This window comes from Melozone crissalis, unplaced genomic scaffold (genome assembly GCF_028551555.1).
Source record: "Melozone crissalis strain CALT ecotype California unplaced genomic scaffold, PUWL_Pcris_2 ptg000081l_1, whole genome shotgun sequence".
Classification (NCBI taxonomy): domain Eukaryota; kingdom Metazoa; phylum Chordata; class Aves; order Passeriformes; family Passerellidae; genus Melozone; species Melozone crissalis.
In genome coordinates, this window is record NW_026535858.1 from 9,843,921 (window position 1) to 9,862,637 (window position 18,717).

Here is an 18,717-nt window from a genome sequence, read left to right on the forward strand (position 1 = left end):
GCACTTCTATTACTACTTTCTTTTGAAAACAATAAGAATGTGTGTGTATTTTATACTCTAAATTTCATCAGTTTTTTGCCTTTTTTCTCCTTCCCAGGTTGATTGTATTTCTCTTGCAGTGCAGCAGTTAATGCCCCAGAACTTTTTGGTTTGTGTGTTTAGTTCAAAAAGCCTTTGAACAAGCTGTTGGCAGAAAGCATTGCTGCCTTAATATCCATCAGAAAGTGGTTCCTGATGTTGTGCAATACAGCTTGATACTTGAAAGCCACTGACAAGGTTATTTGAACTCTGAACAAACTTTGAGAGCAAACTCAGCTCACTTTCCTTTCTTGCAGCTGTTGTCAAATGTGCTTTATTTGCTTACAGAATTAAAAGCTCTTACAGCTCTTTTGAAGGCCATGTTGAACATTTGTTTTAAAATTGTTTGTTTTGACAGAAGAAATACAAGTTGTATCTAAATGAGAAAGAATGACAATATGCATTGCCACTTAAATTTCTCCTAGCAAAACAAGTGATAAATACAAACTGGTAGCCCCTTGCCTATCCAGGTTCTAGGGATCCTCTTTTACCTTAAGGATTTTTTCAGTTCCCATGCAGTGCAGCCTCTTCTTTCTCAAGGCACTAGGAATTAGAAACAAGCAAATGTCTTCTTTTTCTGCTTGTCTTCAAAACAGAGTTGCCTTTTGCTTTCTGGATGAGCAGATGGTTCCCTCTTAGATCTCAGCTTCTGATGAGAAAGTAGAAAAGCAGCTCCAGCTGACTTGTCCCCATGTGCCATGTGAAAGATGAGCCAGCAGGGAATGAGCCTGGCCTGACTGAACAGAGCTTTGGCTGGAACTTAGGAAAGAAAGGAGGGTTTTATGAACTTTGGGAGAAGGGACAGGCAGTTCAGAGGGACTACAGAGGTGTTGGGAGGTTGTGCAGGGAGAAAATAAGAAGAGTCACAGCCAATCTAGAACTTAACCTGATTGCTGCTGTGGAAGACACAAATTGTCTGTATAAATACATCTGCAATAAGAGCAGAGCTAAGGAGGATTTCCATCCTTTACTGGATGTAGAGGGAAGCACTGTGACAAGGAATGAGTGAAAGACTGCAGTACTAATGCCTCCTCAGTCTTTAACAGTAATGCCATTCTCTGGGTACCTGAACTGGGAGACAGGAACAGGGAGCAGAAAGAAACCCCCTTAATCCCAAGGCAAATGGTCAGTGATCTGCTACACCACATAGAGACACAAAGGTCTGTGGGGCCAGATGGAATCTGCCCAAGGGTACTGAGGGAGCTGGCAGATACCACATGCTCTCAGTCACTTTCCATCATTTTTGAGCAGTCCTGCGTAATCAGGGAGCTCCCAATTGACTGCAGAGGTAATGCCCATCTACACAAAGGGCTGGAAGGGCTGGTTTTGGAGATTTACATTCTACTCTGCTGAAATGGACTCTGAACGTAATAATTCTAAAATCCAGTGAAGGATGTGTGTCCTGTGAGTGATTTCCTTTGCAGGACAAATTGTCTTTTGTCTTTTCAGATCCTATTTTATTTCATCTAAATAAGGGAATTCTTAAACTGGCTACTCTGTGGGGTAATAATAGATGAAAATATTTTGTGTTATCTTCTGGAAATAATCTCTGTATTTTAGGTTCATGTCATAAAGATTAACTTCAGTTGCTCATTTTCTTGAGGCTTTCTGTGATAACTTTGCTCTCTCCTCCTAGATGGTGATGTAGCTCATGAAATGGAAGATGACAAACCAAAGAAAAGCCAAAAAGATGATGAAGAGCAAATTGCCAAGTACAGAGAACTTTTGCAAAGTATCCAAGAAAAAGAGAAAAAACAGGAAGAAAAGGATATAGGAATGGAGATTAAATGGGTTCCAGGTAGGGTTTTTGGTTTTTTTCTTTTCCTGCCTTGGCAGATATGCAGTATTGGTCTGCTGACAAGGATATAGTGTAAGGTGCTGAATTTATAGTAGGAGAAACAAACCCTTTTTTCCCCCCATAAATTGAAATCCATATTGTTTATGTTGAGGGAAATAGAAGAAATAACATGACTGGACTCAGTTCCTCAGCTGTAAGTTTCTCTTTATAGATCTTTTTTTGCCAGGATTTTTTGTACTTGCTTTTTCAGTTATCACTTTATAGATGTTTTTTAAGTAGAATTCATGTGTTTGCTATAGAGTCATAAAAATGATTTTCATTTTAAAAATGAAAATCAGTATGATTTGGAAACATAGTGTGTAATTAGAGGAGATTGGTTTGGAAGTGTTGCTTGCAGAATGCTAAAGATTTGGGGAGCAAAGAGGAAGAAATCTGACCTTCCAGTGAAGCTGCTCTGGGAGAAAGCAAGGTACCAGGAGGAACAGAGACATCCAGATTGACATCTGGAAATCAGTGCAAGGTAACTTTACCATGTAGCATCCCAGCACAACTCATCTGGAGAGCCACACATGAGTGTCTAGTTCTCTTTTTTGCTTTGTGACAAAAAGCCACTCAGACTGAATGCTTTCTGTGAGGTGCAATGAGCCAGTTTAACAGCTCACTGCATCCACAGAGGGAAAGGTTTGCACTGGGGCATCACCTTGATCCTGGCCCAGAGCTCATTCTGACTGCCTGTACCAGCCCTGGCACTTGGTAGGTCTCTCCAAGCCTAATTTTGTTTGCTAAAATAACAGAACTGCTCTGCAAAAGAAAAAATCTGGATATTTTCCACTGAGTTAGCTTGTCAGATAGGCAAATGTTCAGAGGGTTAAATGTGCAGCTGAAGGAGTAGGAAATGACATTCCCTTCTTGGGAGCAGCTGTGGCACTGCAGCCTCTGTCAGGACACAGCCCAGTTCTGTTCCTGCATGGAGCAAGACCAGGCACATGCCAGGGTCCAGGCCCTTCACTGCTGATGGGTTAATCCCAGCCAGGAATGCATATCTAATGATATGATTTATACAAATATTATTTTGAGTTGTAACTCAGGTAACTGCTGCTGAATAGAAGTTCTGCTTGGTTTGAAATATTCTGGTTTCTGAGGGTTCACTGAAATGGACTAAACTGCACAGAACAATTTTATTCCTGTTTCTTCATCAGACCTGTATTCAAAAGGATACATGGGCATTAAAAATTGTGTGCTTTCAATCATGCTTTTATAATTCCAACAATTTCTGGCATGAATTCTGTCAAAAGCTTTTTGGAAAAGCATGTATCATGCAGCCAGGACAAGAGCTCACTGGCACAGTGTCGTACTCCATCTGTCCACAGCATGTCAGTACTTGCATTCACAATGTTGCTCACTCAGTAGATAATTCATTCTGTCACTGAGCATTCAAGGCCAAGGAGTTGTCATAGATAGACAACTTTATAAGACTTCTACAGAGGTTGGTTGTAGCCACCTTTCAGAGTGAAGGTGGAAACCACAGGTGAATCAATTGCTGCTAGGAGTGTGTTTTGTATTTATATATGCTTGTATTTAGGTGTTGTTAAAGTAAACTATTTTTTTGTGTTGGTTTTGGAAAACACGTTTGGAGGGTATTTTGTTTATTATTCATTCTGTTTTTTGAAGATTTTTGCAAATTGTATGAAAGAAGTCCTGTAAATTTAAAAAAGTTTGAGCAACTTAATGTGGTAACATTCAGGAATCTAGAGCAAACCATTCATTTTAGGAGATGGAAAATTGTTTTAAGGGAGATCAAAGGAAACTCTTTAGCCTTGGTTGCCTGAGAGAGCAAGAAGTTTTCTAAGAGACTGTCCTTAAGACTGTACCTTGCATGTTCTGAGTAAATTGCATTCACATTTAGTGGCAATGGAGTACTAAGTGTAGTAGAGATGGAATCCAGTTCTGTGTTGCATGGGCTCTTGTTTCTTTGCAATGGAACTTGACTTTAGAAAATTGGATTTGTTACGTCCTTACACCTAGTTTAACCTCTTCCCTACTGCAGCTTCTTGTAGGACTCCTGGGACTTTTGCTGTGTCCTTATCTCTTTTGAGGGAGGGATGGTAAAAAACCCCAAACAACCAAACAAAACCCCCCATTCTTGATAAATTTGACTGATTTTTGTCTAAATTTAGCTGGGTCAGGTTTGTTCATATAATTTTAGGTTCAATGTGCATGTGTGCACAATGAACTTTACATGGATAGTTTATAGTATTTGATGTTAATTTAGCAACTATGATTTTACACTATATGTTAACATTTCCTCATTTCTTACCCTGAAAAATGAGTGGTTTATTGAAGAGCAGAGGTTCTGGAAATCACAGAAGTGTTCACTTGCCTTTGTTAGAGACTGTTCCCCTCCACAAGGGCAGCAGTGCCAATTCTGGCTGTTGACCCCTGCAATACAGTTTTGTCCAAAACACAAATCATAAAAGTGAAAATGGGTGTCTTAAGTTTGCTTTTGAGTCAAAAATTCAGCCATTACTTATTTCAGGCAGCATTTGATGAAGAGGTCCTGCACACCTGAAGGGGTTACTCTTTTATATATTTATTTTTGTATTGTGGAGCATAGGCAGCACATGCTGCACAGTAGTTTATAGCTCCGGCAATTTATACATGCTTGAGGCTGTGCTTCCTTATGGGAGGGAGGATAGTTAGTTATGTTATTTTTTCTTGAACAAATATGCTCTTTTAAATTTCAAACTCATTTATGTTTAGTTGGAGCGTTCTGGGCATTCACAAATAGTTTTTGTTGTATTCTCTGAAGACTCCTTAATTTTTTTTCAGAACTAGTTTGTGTCTGTTGAAATATTTTTATTATCAAGTTCTGCTTTAATGTGCTTGACTTATTGCAAAATCTTTTTCCTGTCCAAGTGTTTAGTACTTGGAAGAATTACAACAGTTAAATCTAGGAAGTTTTTCAGTTGAAAGGCAGATATTTGAATTCATTTAAAATTTTGAGTTTTGGCAGAGTTATTTACACATGGTTATAGAAAGCATACTTTGTCAGTGATTCAGTTATTCTTGAATCATAATAGTTTTAAATAAACCACTGTGCCAGCAAAAATAAATTAGATGTGATTCCAACTCTCTTTGGTCTGTTTCTTCTAGGCACAAAATCAGTGTTATATTCAAGCATCCATCTGTTTTCTTAATCATATCTGATTTAAGCAACAATTACTATGAATCCTTATCCAGCTCCCAAAGCTCCCCTTAGAAAGTGAAAAGAGAGAAGACCACAACTGCATTTTCTTGATGATACTCAGCCAAGTTTTTGGGGGTGTTTTTTTGAACTTCAAAACTTTTCCTTTGGGAAGAACAAGATGTAAATATTTAGCTAGGCTTAGAGCAAAATTTCAAATTTGTTTTGGTCAGAAGGAGAATTGAAGGCTGTGGTGTCCTTCAAGTGCATAGTAAAGCCCAAGTGTACAGTTAGAGATGATGCTGAGCACAGAAAGGCTCGTAGGAAATATTTATTTAGACTCCATAGGAAATATTTCCATAGGAAATATTTATTAGACTCCATCTGGGTCACTGCTGAGTGTGTCCCTTCCTGGAGAGGCCTCAGCTCCTGCAGCATGTGCTGAGCTGTGGAGGGACTCACACCTGACAACTGCTACCTGTAGTAGGTTCTCACGGGCACTTTTATGCTTAGGAAAGCTTGGTTGACTTTAGATATTTAATCTTTGGGGGTGACAAATTCTGATGTTATCAGAGTACTTCTGTTTGCTGTTCCTTTCAGCTACCTGCAACAAGGTGTTTCATTTTTCTCTGAGATATTACATGCAAGATGAACTTGCTGTTTAGGTTTCCTGAGAACAGAAATGTATCTTTCTAGCCTCTAATAGCAGTGACAGTTGCAGGCTGTTAAAGTTCCATAAGTTTTCACAACTGAGGGTTTTGGAGAAGTAAAAATTCTGCCTGCACCCATCCCTTGCTGTCCCACCAGGGTGAACTGGTCTAGTAGTATTGCTGTAGTATTTACAACATATTTAATCCTTTACCTGAAGTATTATTTTGTTGCATGTTAATACAGATGACCTTTTCCCCATCTTTTCTTGCCCTCTTTTGTGAAGATTAAATAAAACTATTGATTCATTAATTCTAAGAAAAAAAAGTATATCAATAAGGGTATATAAGTTAGACCTTTCTATGGCCAGCTGATATTCCTACCTAAAGTAGGCAATTCCTTTCCTTTTCTGGAATCAAAATCCTTTTGACCACTTAAATACACTCTTATGCTCGGGAAGTGGTCTGGACAGTAGTTTCTAAGCCATTCTAATCTGTGGAGAAACTCTTAATGCCTTTCATGAGACTGCCAAATACCACAAGAAAGGGCTGGATTTTCCTCCAAGTTCTTCAGTGCCAGATGGATCAAATGATTCCATTTTCCAGGCAAATAAATCAGAAATATTGTAACTTCCTTTCAGATTTTGGGTCTCTCTTTTGCTGGAGTTGTGACATATATTTTTTTTTAATTCTGTATTTACTATCTTCAAAGAGAATCTGCAAGGTTGTTACCTGACCAGTAATTTTTTCCATAAAAGTACTACAAAGTATTCAAAGTTACAGTGGTTCAGTTTCAAGGAAGTTGATGACTCTGCTTTCATGGACTTTGAAGATAACCAAATATTTGTTCTTGTATGAGAGTTTCTTACTGGCATGTTTTTAGTCAATCTATGCAAAATCCTTTCTTTATCATGGCTCTGCTTTGTTTGCTGATTAAGTATCAATTTTTGTGGCTGTGACAGTTTGCCACTTACTGTTCATTCTGGCACCTTTCCAGAGTAGTAAAAGGATCCTTTATCTTGTTTTTGCTCCACTCTTTTCCTCCTACAATCCTATGGTTTAATGTGATTTTAGATCTTGTCCACACTTTGTATTTCAGACAAGTTGTAACCAGCTCTCCAGCCTTGGAATGATTTTTGGGGTGTCAGTGAACTCAAAACCAGAGATCAGTGTTTGCAGTTTTTCAGAAAAAATGTTCAGCCTGTTGTTCTGGGGATGGCTAGAGCTGTCCATGAAAGCTGCCTTGTTTATTCTACCACAATCATTGTTTTCAGTGCCTCCATACTGAGGAGAGCTGCAAGGAATGATGAGGAATGGGGGCTTGGCACCTGAGAAATCTGGGAGAAAGAATGGGATCTAGTCTAGGGCACCTGGAGAGGTCTGAGTATGGGTTTTAAGCAATAAAACTGGGATGAGGTGAGTCAGGGCTGGACTGGTGTGGCAGAAGAGGTGGTGTGGCAGAAGAGGATGCTGAAGGGAGACCACCAGAAGTAGGACTGGGGAAGAGACAACAAATATCAGGCTTGGAGAGTGAAACAGAAACAGGATTCCTACAAACTCCCAAGAAAATTCAGTCACTCTGTGGGAGACAATGTTACCTGTAGGATATCTGACTGATTTGTTACCAAAGCTTAAAAAAAAAATTTAGTGAATGAAACAAGGAATTGCCGGTAGGAGAAAAATACTTCATTGCCCAGGCTGTTACCTCCTACCAGGGAAGTAAATTCCATTTCTTCCAATGAATTGTGCTCCAGTGTATTGCAATTAAGTCACTTAATCTCCTTAGATCATGAGGTTTTGTTTTTGCAAGTGCCCATCTTCTGAAGAGTGGGCTGAATGTTCATGAGGTGCATCTGAAATATCTGAAATCAATTCTCATCCTCATAACATCCAAGTGCTCTGTGATGTAATGAATTTTAGAAAAGCATTCTTGATGTGTATGGAACTTTTTACCAAAACTAGAAGATTGCTTTTAGATGAAGTGCATATTCTGAATTTAAGTATTCTACATGGGAATGCTTCATATATATAATGGATTTATTTTTAAGGTGATGTTGTTACATCAGTGAATACTCTAAATATGCATTCTTATAGAAAACTTCATTCTCTTCTGTTGACAAAAAGCTTAAAGGTTAGGACACACTCGTTTATGCAGATGAAAGTGTTGGGCATGGAAACAGTGGATATCTGTGCTAAATTACAGAATTTAATGTAAACCTAATTCACGCATCCAGACTTAACTGTCTGATCCTGTGAGACCAGAATTATGCATTGCACTCCTATGGGGTTTACTTTTCTGGAATGACAAATACAATGTTCAGCAGAGATCCTACAGCATTCTCAGAGCATTGTCACAGAGGCAAAGCTTCAGCAATGTAACTAATTCAGGATTTTAACTACTGATGGTGTGGGGCATTAAACACAAGGACTCTGTGTATGCCTGTTGGTTTTTATTGTGCATCTGTGGCCTGCACAGCTGAATGTCTGGAGAAGAGACCTTTCTGAGGAGCAGCAGGAGTGTTGGGGATCAGATACCACATAGCAAACACTTCTTCTGACTCTGGTACAGTTCTTACTGAAGGAATGTTTTATTTGGAAAAATACGTCCTGTAAAGCAATCTTCTTTATAAAGATGGGTTTTGAAGCAATATTTATGTTGTTTGCACAGACTTGTTGAATAAAAGCTAGATAGCTCTTTTGCAAAGGAGAAAACAGTTTATTAAAAAAAATTTAGATTCATCACATTTTTATAAATTTACTATGGCTTTTTTCCTAGGGCTCAAAGAAAGTGCTGAAGAAATGGTCAAAAACAAGTTGGAGGGAAAAGATAACCTGACTCCATGGCAAAAATATCTAGAGAAGAAGAAAGAAAAAAGAATTCTTAAGAAAAAGAGAAAGGTAATGTTTATACTGGCCATTTGAGGGGAAGTTGTTTTCTTATTTGTTGTTAATGTTTGTTTCAGATAAACAAAGTAAATTGTCCAGCTGCCAGTGCCATTTTAAGGTTAGAATATTCAGTGGTCACTCATGTGGAAGTACTGGGAGTACTTCATCAAACCTACAGAAGAAAAGGATATTCTGCATACTGCTGATCATACATATGCTTATACAAAACATCTTTTATCTACTTGTGCTGCTGTAAAGATAAGTTAGTCATAATAATAATTGGCTTTAATTTGCATTTTTAATGCATTAAAAGTGATCTTTTTGCTCCTGTGTACATATGAATTCAAAGTTGTTATGACAATGATAATTGTAGTTGTTATGGCAATGATAATTTGGAAATTTTGGGGCTAAAATAATTCAGACTTGTTCCCCAAACCTGTAATAGCAAAGAATTAATAGCTGCAAAGAACTATTCAAATTTCAAATTGCAAGAGGAAAAAAAAAAAGCATGTGGCATGCAGAATCTAGATTTTCTGCAGTCTTAAATTACTCCCAGTGTAACTCCCATTGCTGAATTACACTTCTAAGAGTAAACTCTACACCTTGAGTTACTCTGTGCATGTCAGTTAATTTTAATTGGCACTTGATGAGTAACTTCTTTAAGTTAATAAGTGCTCAAAATGGAGTAAGCAGCAATGCTCAGTAGCAGAGCAACTTTCTCTACTTTAACATGCTTGTACAATTTGATAAATTAAGTCAAGGAGCAAGGTGTATGACACACTACTACCAGTAGGAAAATTTTTTCTTTTACATCTGAACTCCAACTTTTAGAAATCTGCAGCACAAAATGAACTTTCTTACTCAAATTTGTCCCCAAGCATAGCTTTTGTGGAACATAAAGGACATAACAGTGCTGATCCTGTAATTTTCTTGGAATGGTTGTCTGATATATCACAGTTTGGGGATATGCCTAATAAAATGTATGAAAGAGGGTTGAAATTGTCAATTTGTCTTTAGTATCAATTTTTACTGTGCTCTGTTTTTTTGATGATCCATGTACAGTATTTCAGTTTTCATCTTCATAGCTACTAACAACATCTCATTCCTGTGAAACTTGAATAGTTGATTGATTGAAATAGTGTTGAAATAATCCAATGTTGATTGAAATAATGTTTGTGCATTGTTACAGGCTGCTGCTGAGAAGGAAGAGAGTGAAGATGAACTTCCACCTGATGTTGATCTCAATGACCCCTACTTTGCTGAAGAGTTTGAGAAAACAGGTCAGTCAAGACAGGCAACTTCTAGAGTAAATCTGCCCTTTTGTTAAATATTGAATTTCCAAAACAAAGTCAGGCTGGACTGAACACAGAGATAGAATGTTCAGAATTAAATGAAGTAGGTGGTATTTGCCTAAAATTGCTATTTCTGTAAAATGATGAGTAGTGTAATACATGGAATGGTAAGGAATATTCTCTTGGTTTTCAGTAGAGACCTTGAGTTACCCAGTTTCTGGGGATGGCTGTTAAAAACAAGCTGCTCCCCTAAGTATTCCAGAGAAAAGAGCTCTATTGCTTTTGAAGTCTTTCTATTTAGGAAGAGCCATATATATATGGGTCCTTTTGAAGCTTGGGTCAATTGCAAAAATGTCAAATGTTTTTGCATCATAAACAAAGTTGTCTTTGCGAAGAAATAATTTTGTTTTCTTAGTCTAATACACATTTTTACTGGAGTACTCTTGGCTGCTTAGAAACCCCAATAGTGAAATGTAATATTTTAAAAAATAACTTGCCCAGTTTACATTTTTAGGATACCTTTTTTTACAAGCTTTTTATTCTGATGTTTAAATTAGCTTTTTCCATGGTAACAGCAAATTTATTTTGAATGATTTTACTGAGTAAAATCAATAAAGGTAAGTTTCTATGTTCCATACTTTTGGGAGCCGGATCCTAAGGGTGGCTCATATTACTGTATATTAAAAGAAGAAAAATGACATAAAAACAAAAGAAAACAAACGTAAGGAAGGTAGCAACTGATTTACTCATTGCCAGTCTGTTGTTTGGTTGGGGATTTTTTGAGCATAGTAGTGCAGATCCAAGTTCCATTTGAAAAGGGTAAGTTACTTTTAATTTTATACTTGCCAGCACAGGCTTCTGTCCTGAATATTAAAATCTATCCTAGGACAAAATAAATAACCAGCCCCCCAGTCTGGATGATTTAATAATCTGAAATGCAGAACTGTAGAGTGAGTCCTGTCCATGTTTTAGAAAAAAACACCACAGCCCAAAGTGTCATGCAGTGCTGTTTTCTGCCATGCTTTCTGGGTGGCTTGTGTATAGGCTGAAGGAATTAATTGTAAAGATAACCATTCCTTCCACCAAATTGTTTAATTGTTCTTTAATACCAAGATTACCTAGGTACTCTCATATGATGTGTGATGTTCTCTGTGAAATACCTGAAAAAATATTGTGAGAAATTGTGTCCTAAAGGGGCTCAGCAGAGAATAAGCTGATCTGCACATATGTAAACCTTGTCCATGACGTGGAGAATAGACTTTAAAGTTTGTGGAGTCTTTGAGGGTAGTTAAATACATATAAAAGTTAGCAAAGTGAAGCTTTTGTCTTCAAGATTGCTGATAATTACTGAGATACAGGAGAAAAGCAGGACGTGGTTAGCCCTGGGGAAGTTCTAAAGGGGCAGCACAGTGGCTGGCTGGGAGCCAGTTTACATTTTAATGGTAATTACACAGCACAACTTTGGCATTCACCAAGTATACCCAGAACAGCCTCTGTCTCATAGTTGGGGTTGCTGTTAAGCACAACTTATCCAGTGGGGGAAAATGAGTTACAGTCATCTTTGAACTTGGCTGTAATTCTGCCAACTTTGTATTTAGGGTACAGGCAACTTAAATGACCATCATTTTTCACAAGCCTTCCACAATTCCCCTGGAAGACTGAAATTTCACTCTTAAGCTGACTGTCAGATTATTTTAGATGATGCTGAAAAAGCATATGACAGGATTTATTTGCAGACTTATGTGGACCAGTGCAGAAGCTGAGGATGCAGCAGTGCTGGACTTATTTGTTGGCTGTAACATGCATGGGTCTTGTGTAGCTTGGTTTCTGTCAAAAGCTGAGGCAATTGAAGGGAAGCAAGAGGGTAAGGAGATACTACACCAAGGGCCTAAAAACTCTGAGTGCTGTGCGAGGAAAACTGGAATTTATGGGAAGTCCACTGAAGCATGTGTTCCTCAGGTATGTCTTTGTTCCTGATAAGCAGAAATGATTCTTACACTGTGGGTGCTTCACTTGGGAGAGGCAAGGAAGAACAAATTCTTTGTGCCTGCTCTGCCCAAAAGCTGTCTGTGTGGGCTTCATGGTAGTATTTGCTTTGCACAGTTTTCATGTGACTTTTTAATAGTACCACAGACTAAAATGTCAGATGCTGCAGATACATGAGCCTTGATGATCCATTCTAGAAGCTTGACTCTACTTTCATATTGTCAAGGAAAAGAGAATGGGGTCACTTTCATTTTACACTGATGCCCATACTGTTTCAGAAAGCCTTGTAAGACTTGGGTTTGGCTTGGCCAGTTTCACTGTTACTGCATCAGCTTCTGTGGGGTCTTAGGAAAGGGAGACAAAATGACTCTTGTAGCTTAAACTGTTGAAAAATTAATGGCTAAATAGAGTGATTGCTTATTAACATGAGAGCAAGGCCCTGCTTTTGGGGATCACGGAATAGTTTCAGAACACATTAGACCATTAAACATAGTTTCTGTTGAACCTTTGAGGAATTCTCCATGCATTATTGTAACTCCTATTAGTTCCAAACCATTAGAGGCATTCTCATGATCTAATTTATGATGTATGTAGGACCTGATGGCTCTTTAAAGATGCAAGGGAGCAGTATCAGTGCCAGGACCCAAGGGCTTAACAACAAAATCAGAGTATAGCTGTAGAACCTGTCCTTGAAATATAAAGTAGATGAAAAGATTCATTTACCATGTGTCTTTGCAAGGCTTTTGAGACTGACCCAAGTTTCTGAATGAGGCAGAGGTCTTGTGAGAAGTTTTTGATTTGGGGTCAGTTTCTGTGTCTGAAGTCCCAAAGGTAAGATTCGCTTTTGCTGCCAGCTGGAAAGTTGTTGATGTGCAAAGTTAATGTGGCAAACAAAATTCTTGAGCTGAGAAAGAGTCAAATGGCAGCTTGAGTGGGAATTACAGCAGAAACTGGACACTCCTTACTCTGGCTGGTGGCAGGTACCAATTTAGTTCTGTGTCACACTGAAGTATCTTCTGCTGTAGGTGGGACAAATCTGATTAAAAGATGGCAGTGGGGATGAAGTGCTAGGAAAAATCTGAGGGATTGCAATCAGTTTGCCATAAGTGTGCAACAAGTGTGTGTGGTGGGACTACAGAATGTGTGGGAAGAGGAGGGACTGTAGCAGGATTATGTTAATAACACAGAAAATGATGCATTTGTGAATTTTCAAGCAGAACCATTTTCAGTATGATACAGATTTTTGAGTCCCAAGGGCCATTTTAGGTCCCAAGCTGGTTTTACTGGCTGCAGAGTGTCAAAGTAAGAAATAAAGGGTTTACTAATTTATTTATTTTCATGGAGAAGAGCTCAGTTTGATAGAAACTCCTTGCTCAGCCCCATCCGCAGCCACAGAATGCTCTGAAGGCATAAGGATCACTTCTGTGATTCCCCATAGAGTGAAAGAGGAGGAAAGGTGACTTAAATGACTTTCCTTTGGGAAATGTGTAGAAAGAAAATCAATTTATTCATCTAACTTCTCATATAGTTGTCTCAAATTTTATCTCTCTGCTCCTTTTCTGTAGTTTAGCTATTTCTGAAAGTTAGAAAGATTCCATAGTTGTTGGAGGCCTACAGAAGACATTTGCTTCTCCCTTCTACACATCAACTTAAATAGTGTAGTTTAGGTAACAATATCATATCTGAATCTGCTTTTCCTGCACATTTTCTGGAACTACTACATCAATAGTTCAGTTTTTCAGCTGATGACTTTGTGCATCAGCATAGTTTATTTTTTTGTGGTGGTGGTTTGTTTCTTCTGGAAATCCATTTCCAGTTTGGAATCCATGTAGAAATAGTCAAGGGAATAGTCAAGGCAGAAAAAAACCCTTCTCAAGAAATACATCCTCTTCCAGAGTATCCTTAGTGATATAACTTGACATGTGTCTGGCATGTCTGTATTTCTAGTCTGAGTACAAACCTGTCCTAACAAAATGAACCCAAATATCTTCCCTAAGAGTACCCCCAGTGGACTGCAGAAAATTGCCTGGGAATGTCATTCCAAGCTCAAAGGTCAGAGTGTGTGGTTCAGGTCAGGAAACCTTCTGCTTTTCCTGCTTTTCCTTGATCAAGATCTACAGGCATTCCAAAGAGAATAGTTTGATGTTGTAGGAGTTCTAAACAAGTCTGTTTTCATTAGAAGTGAGGTTTGGCTAATGTCTTATGCTGTTACTGTTCATTATGTCTGTCATTATCAGCACTGAGTATCTGAATGCTAAGGGAGCAGGGGAGCTTCCTCAGAACAATATTCAGTCTGAGCAGAGTCAGTAATATTTTAATTTCCACTAGAAAATGCCCTGGCAGGGGTGTGATGTCAGGGGTTTGCCTGCACTGTTGTGATACTTCTCTCTACTGCTCTATGAAAAAGACAGAAAGTATTTTTAAAACCATGATTTTACTGTATTGAATGTTGCTGCCTCCTTAAACTGAACAACTATTCAAACTATTCAACAACTGAACAACTATTCAAGCTATTTTATTGCTTTAAGTCTTCTTTGTTTTTCTAAACTTTGCAGCCTTTTTCCACATCTGTCATTCAAATAGTGAGTGCAAGAAAATGAGATTTACTTAGCAGTTCTAGCTGTAGGTAAATGATGCCCTCATGTATAAGCTTGGATAAATCAGTTCATGCCCTGTGTTCGTACTTAGGTTTAAAGAAGAAGCCAGAATCAGTAGCAAGTACCTCAGAAGATGAAGATCAAGTTGAAAAACAGAAGGTAAAGTGATGTAAAATGTTGCATTGCATGAATTCTGCAATGCAGAATATTTGGTGTGTGTTTGTGAGTGGAACTGCAGAATTTCATAGGATGGCAGTAAAAAAAAAATTTACAATTTTAATAGTGAGAGCTTTTGGAAACAAAGCTTCCAAGAAGTTTGTGTGTTGGGCAGTGCTAAGTTTTTATTTTGTTAACATCAGTATTGTATGAAACGTTTGTAAGTTCAAACCTTGTCCTATTTTTGTCCTTGAAGATTGATAGCAAATAGATTATTTGCTATTTTGTGTTTTCTTTTCATCCTTTCTCAGCACAAGTTAACTAAAGGGATTACTTAAATCCGGAGATGTTAAATTTTATTTTGCTGTATGAATACCAGTATTAAATTGTATCCATTAGTTATTTCTAAGTACTGGTGAACAATTTTCAGATAAGATTATTACTGTGTTTGAAAATTGAATGTACATATTTGCATTCATTTTATGTCTAATAAGAAGGAAATCAAATTATATTAATACTAAATCTCAAAATGTTAAAAGAATGTTTTTGGATGAAATAATACTGCCCTGATGCCACCCTATTTAAACTTATTTAAATTAATGTAGACTCATACAGGCTTTATTAATGAGATGCTGAATTTTTTTCATAGAAAAGTTTCATTGTATACCTGGACTTTCTTATTTTGTAACAGGCTGAAATGGCCCTACTGATGATGGATGATGAGGATGACACCAGAAAACATTTTAATTATAAAAAGATTGTAGAACAACACAATCTGAGCAAAAAGAAAAAGAAACTTCTTATGAAAAGGAAAGAATTACTAGAAGATGACTTCCAGGTAATTGTGTACTCCTTGACTTTGTGACTGGAGCAGTTCCAGGAATCTCATGAGCTGTGATTTCTGAAGCAGTTCATGTTTTATTATGCTTAAAAGCTTTGCTGTCGTGGCAAAAGTTGACCTAAAATAAATGCTTCTTTACTCCCTTCAGGTGAATGTTGCTGATACAAGATTCCAAGCCATGTTTACTTCTCCCCTGTTTAATTTGGATCCTTCAGATCCAAATTTCAAAAAGACAAAAGCAGTAGAAAAGATCCTGGAAGAGAAAGCTCGCCGAAGAGAAGAAAAGGAGCAAGACCTGAAGGAAGCAAACAAGGGCCTGGAGAAGAAAATGGCAAAGAAAGGAGAGGTTGCCAAGAAAGCCATAGATCCTGCCCTGTCAATGCTCATCAAGTCTGTCAAGCATAAAACTGAGGAGTTTCAGGCACGGAAAAAGCAGAAATTCAAATAACTGAACTTTGATTTTACTCAGCCTTTACTTTAGTCCAAGCTCTGCTAACTGGAGACATCTGTTAAAGTTACTGTGACCTGCTCTTAATTCCTGTCCCTAAAATGTCCTGAAAATTCATTAACTATGTTGGTGAATTGTGAAGTGTTCAGAGTAATAATCACTCTTTTCTTATGCCACAACAAATACTGTTTTGCACATATGTAAGGAAATGATGGTTTTGGGCTGGTTTGGTTTGTATCATGTCATCTCTTACAAATAACAGAAGTGCTGAAAATGGCTAAAAACATCATAATTATGGGTTTATCTATAAATAATAAAACCAGTTCTGCAGAGGTTTATTGCTGAAACTAAGTGGTTTTCAAGTTTTTAATCCCACAGAAGTCTGTAAAACATACCTGTCCTGATAAAGAAGGTAATAATATAACTAGAAATGGAAGAAATTTTGTATACAAGTTTTTTGTAGATTTTTAAAATATTGGATAAATGCTTTATTAATTTCTTCTTTAAATACTTGAAGGCCTTAGAATTAATTCATGGAAATATTGCCATTTAGAAGTATTTCATTAACATCTTTTTGAAATAAATACTTTAAATTGGCCCAAAAGAATTTTGTGTACTAGCTGTGTTTTTTTATTTCACACCTAAATGAAATTAGATCAAAATAAACTTTTTGCTATTGTTAAGTGTTAAAAAAAAGAGTGGGGGGGGGAAAGAAAAAAATCAAAGGCAAATCCAGATGATACAATTTTAGAAAACATGTTGTTTCACCCTGCTACTATTTCTATAAACTATGCATTATGTACTTAAAGATTTTGTTATACAGACAAACAGCTAAATAAAGATTATATCTGAATACTTATGATCAGTGCAAAAGCTAATATATATAATATCCTGTTGCAGTCCTCTTTTTTTTTTTTTTTTTAACACCCTCCTTTTCTCTCAAATCTGAGAGAAAATCTGCCATCTGAGAAGAAGAAAAGTAGTTTGAGCAATTTCCTTGGTTCATTCAGTTCAGTGCTGTCAAGAATATCAAGGGCTTGAAATAAAACAAAAAAAAAAAGCAACTTGGATTTGGACCTCAGGTTAAAAACTGTGAAAGAAAGCCAAACATTTCCAGAGGGTTTGTGGAGTGCATGTTATTTCCTTGTAGTTTTGTCCAACAGAATAGGAAGCACCTGGTAACGTGGAAGACAAAAGCTGCTCTCCAAAAGCCACATGGTTTTGCATGCCAAAAACTTGTGTTGAAAAAGACTTGCATTTGTTCCTGACATATTTTGTGTTGTTAAAAAAATGTAAGGCTGATCTTTGAAAAAAAGAAGTCAATGATACAAAAGTGGAAGCACATTTTTATTGGGAAGAAAGCCATAGAAAGTTTTTCTGTGACTATTAGGCAGCAGCCTTCTTAATTCCTGGGGGAGATCCTGTGTAGGGCAATGAGGATGTGGTGGAGATGGAATAAAGTCTGGGGGGTGAACAAGTTTAGTTTCCAGATGTCCCTATCCACAGCAGGGGGGGTTGGATTAGATCTTCTTTAAAAGCTCCATCCAGCACAAACCATTCCATGGTTCTGTGATCCTTTAGTGGCTCTCACCAGTGCAGTGCAAGTTCTTGCTAATGTTTAAGACACAATAGAACCTGAGTTCACCACAAACATGAAAGCAAATGCCACATCTCTTGATGAAAGCAATCTGTTAAGAGTTGTTATTTGCTACAAAATGGATTTTGCCTAGTGGATGAAACTGGTGTTATTAGGAAGCCCTATAGTAAGTGCTGCTTGTGAAAAAGGCGTATTTTATGATTGGCTTTTTGCAAATATTAAAATGAATATTATATGTGTTATGTTAGAAAGTTATGTTGTATTAATTTTCTTAAGTAGTGTATTAAATATAGTTTTAGATTATAACATAATGTTAAAATAGAAACTATGCTATGTAAGATACTTTTTTGAAAGAGAGGACTTGCACCCAGATAGCAGCTACAGGACACCTAAATCTGTCAGAGAAAAAGAATTTATTGCTCCATTATCAGAAGTGAACTTCTTCCTGCCTTGCTCAGCCCTGAAGACGCTGTCAGGATTCAGAGGAAGAAGCTGACCCTGACCAGAGAGAATCCTGTGTTTGAATGGAATTTATGCATCATGGATGAGGTGTGTGAATATGCAGCAGGCTGTTGCTTTTAATGGTTAATGCTCTGTTAACGTGGGTCCTTTTTCGGGCTTGTTCTGCCCAGAAAGAGGTACCAGGACTGTCCATAACTTTATTTTTATTGTCTTGCATTGTCCTAATGCTAATTGTCCAAATTTTTACTGCTCCAATTCTATTACTATTTTTTAACTTTTTTTTTGCTATTAAACTTTTAAAATTTTAAAACCAAGTTATTAGCGTTTTTCACACTCCAGAAATAGAATTTGTCAAAATTCCTTTTAAAATCTTAAGTCTGGTGGGCGAGCTCCCGCTGGCTGCTGACTGGCAATGAAGCCGACAGCCCATGGAGCAGCTCAGAGCCCTGAGGGCAGCGCCATGAGTCAGCCATATGCAGGTTCTCCACGTGATGTCACAGGGCACAGCAGGTGACATCATGGACCAAAATGAAACTGATGCTACTAGAAAGTCCTATAGTAAGTGCTGCAAAAATACATTTTGTCAAAATTCCCTTTAAAATCTTAAGTCTGGTGGGCGAGATCTTGCCAGCTGCCAGCTTGGAGCGAAGCCCAGGGCCCATGGGGCTGTTCAGTGCTCTGGGGGCAGCGCCATGAGGCAGCCTCACACAGGCTCTCCGCGTGACGTCACGGGCCGCTGCAGGTG

At 37.7% G+C, this 18,717-nt stretch overlaps 1 protein-coding gene across 1 annotated transcript in view; it reads left to right on the forward strand.

Moving 5' to 3' along the window:
* ESF1 (ESF1 nucleolar pre-rRNA processing protein homolog) overlaps positions 1 to 16,504 on the forward strand; it is a 28,028-nt gene extending 11,524 nt beyond the window's left edge. The window contains exons 8-13 of the mRNA XM_054290129.1: positions 1,715 to 1,876; positions 8,484 to 8,605; positions 9,783 to 9,873; positions 14,560 to 14,627; positions 15,316 to 15,462; positions 15,614 to 16,504. Coding sequence (XP_054146104.1) covers positions 1,715 to 1,876; positions 8,484 to 8,605; positions 9,783 to 9,873; positions 14,560 to 14,627; positions 15,316 to 15,462; positions 15,614 to 15,913 — 890 coding nt within the window. The 3' untranslated portion in view covers positions 15,914 to 16,504. The remainder of the gene's footprint in view (positions 1 to 1,714; positions 1,877 to 8,483; positions 8,606 to 9,782; positions 9,874 to 14,559; positions 14,628 to 15,315; positions 15,463 to 15,613) is intronic.
* Positions 16,505 to 18,717: the final 2,213 nt, after the last annotated feature.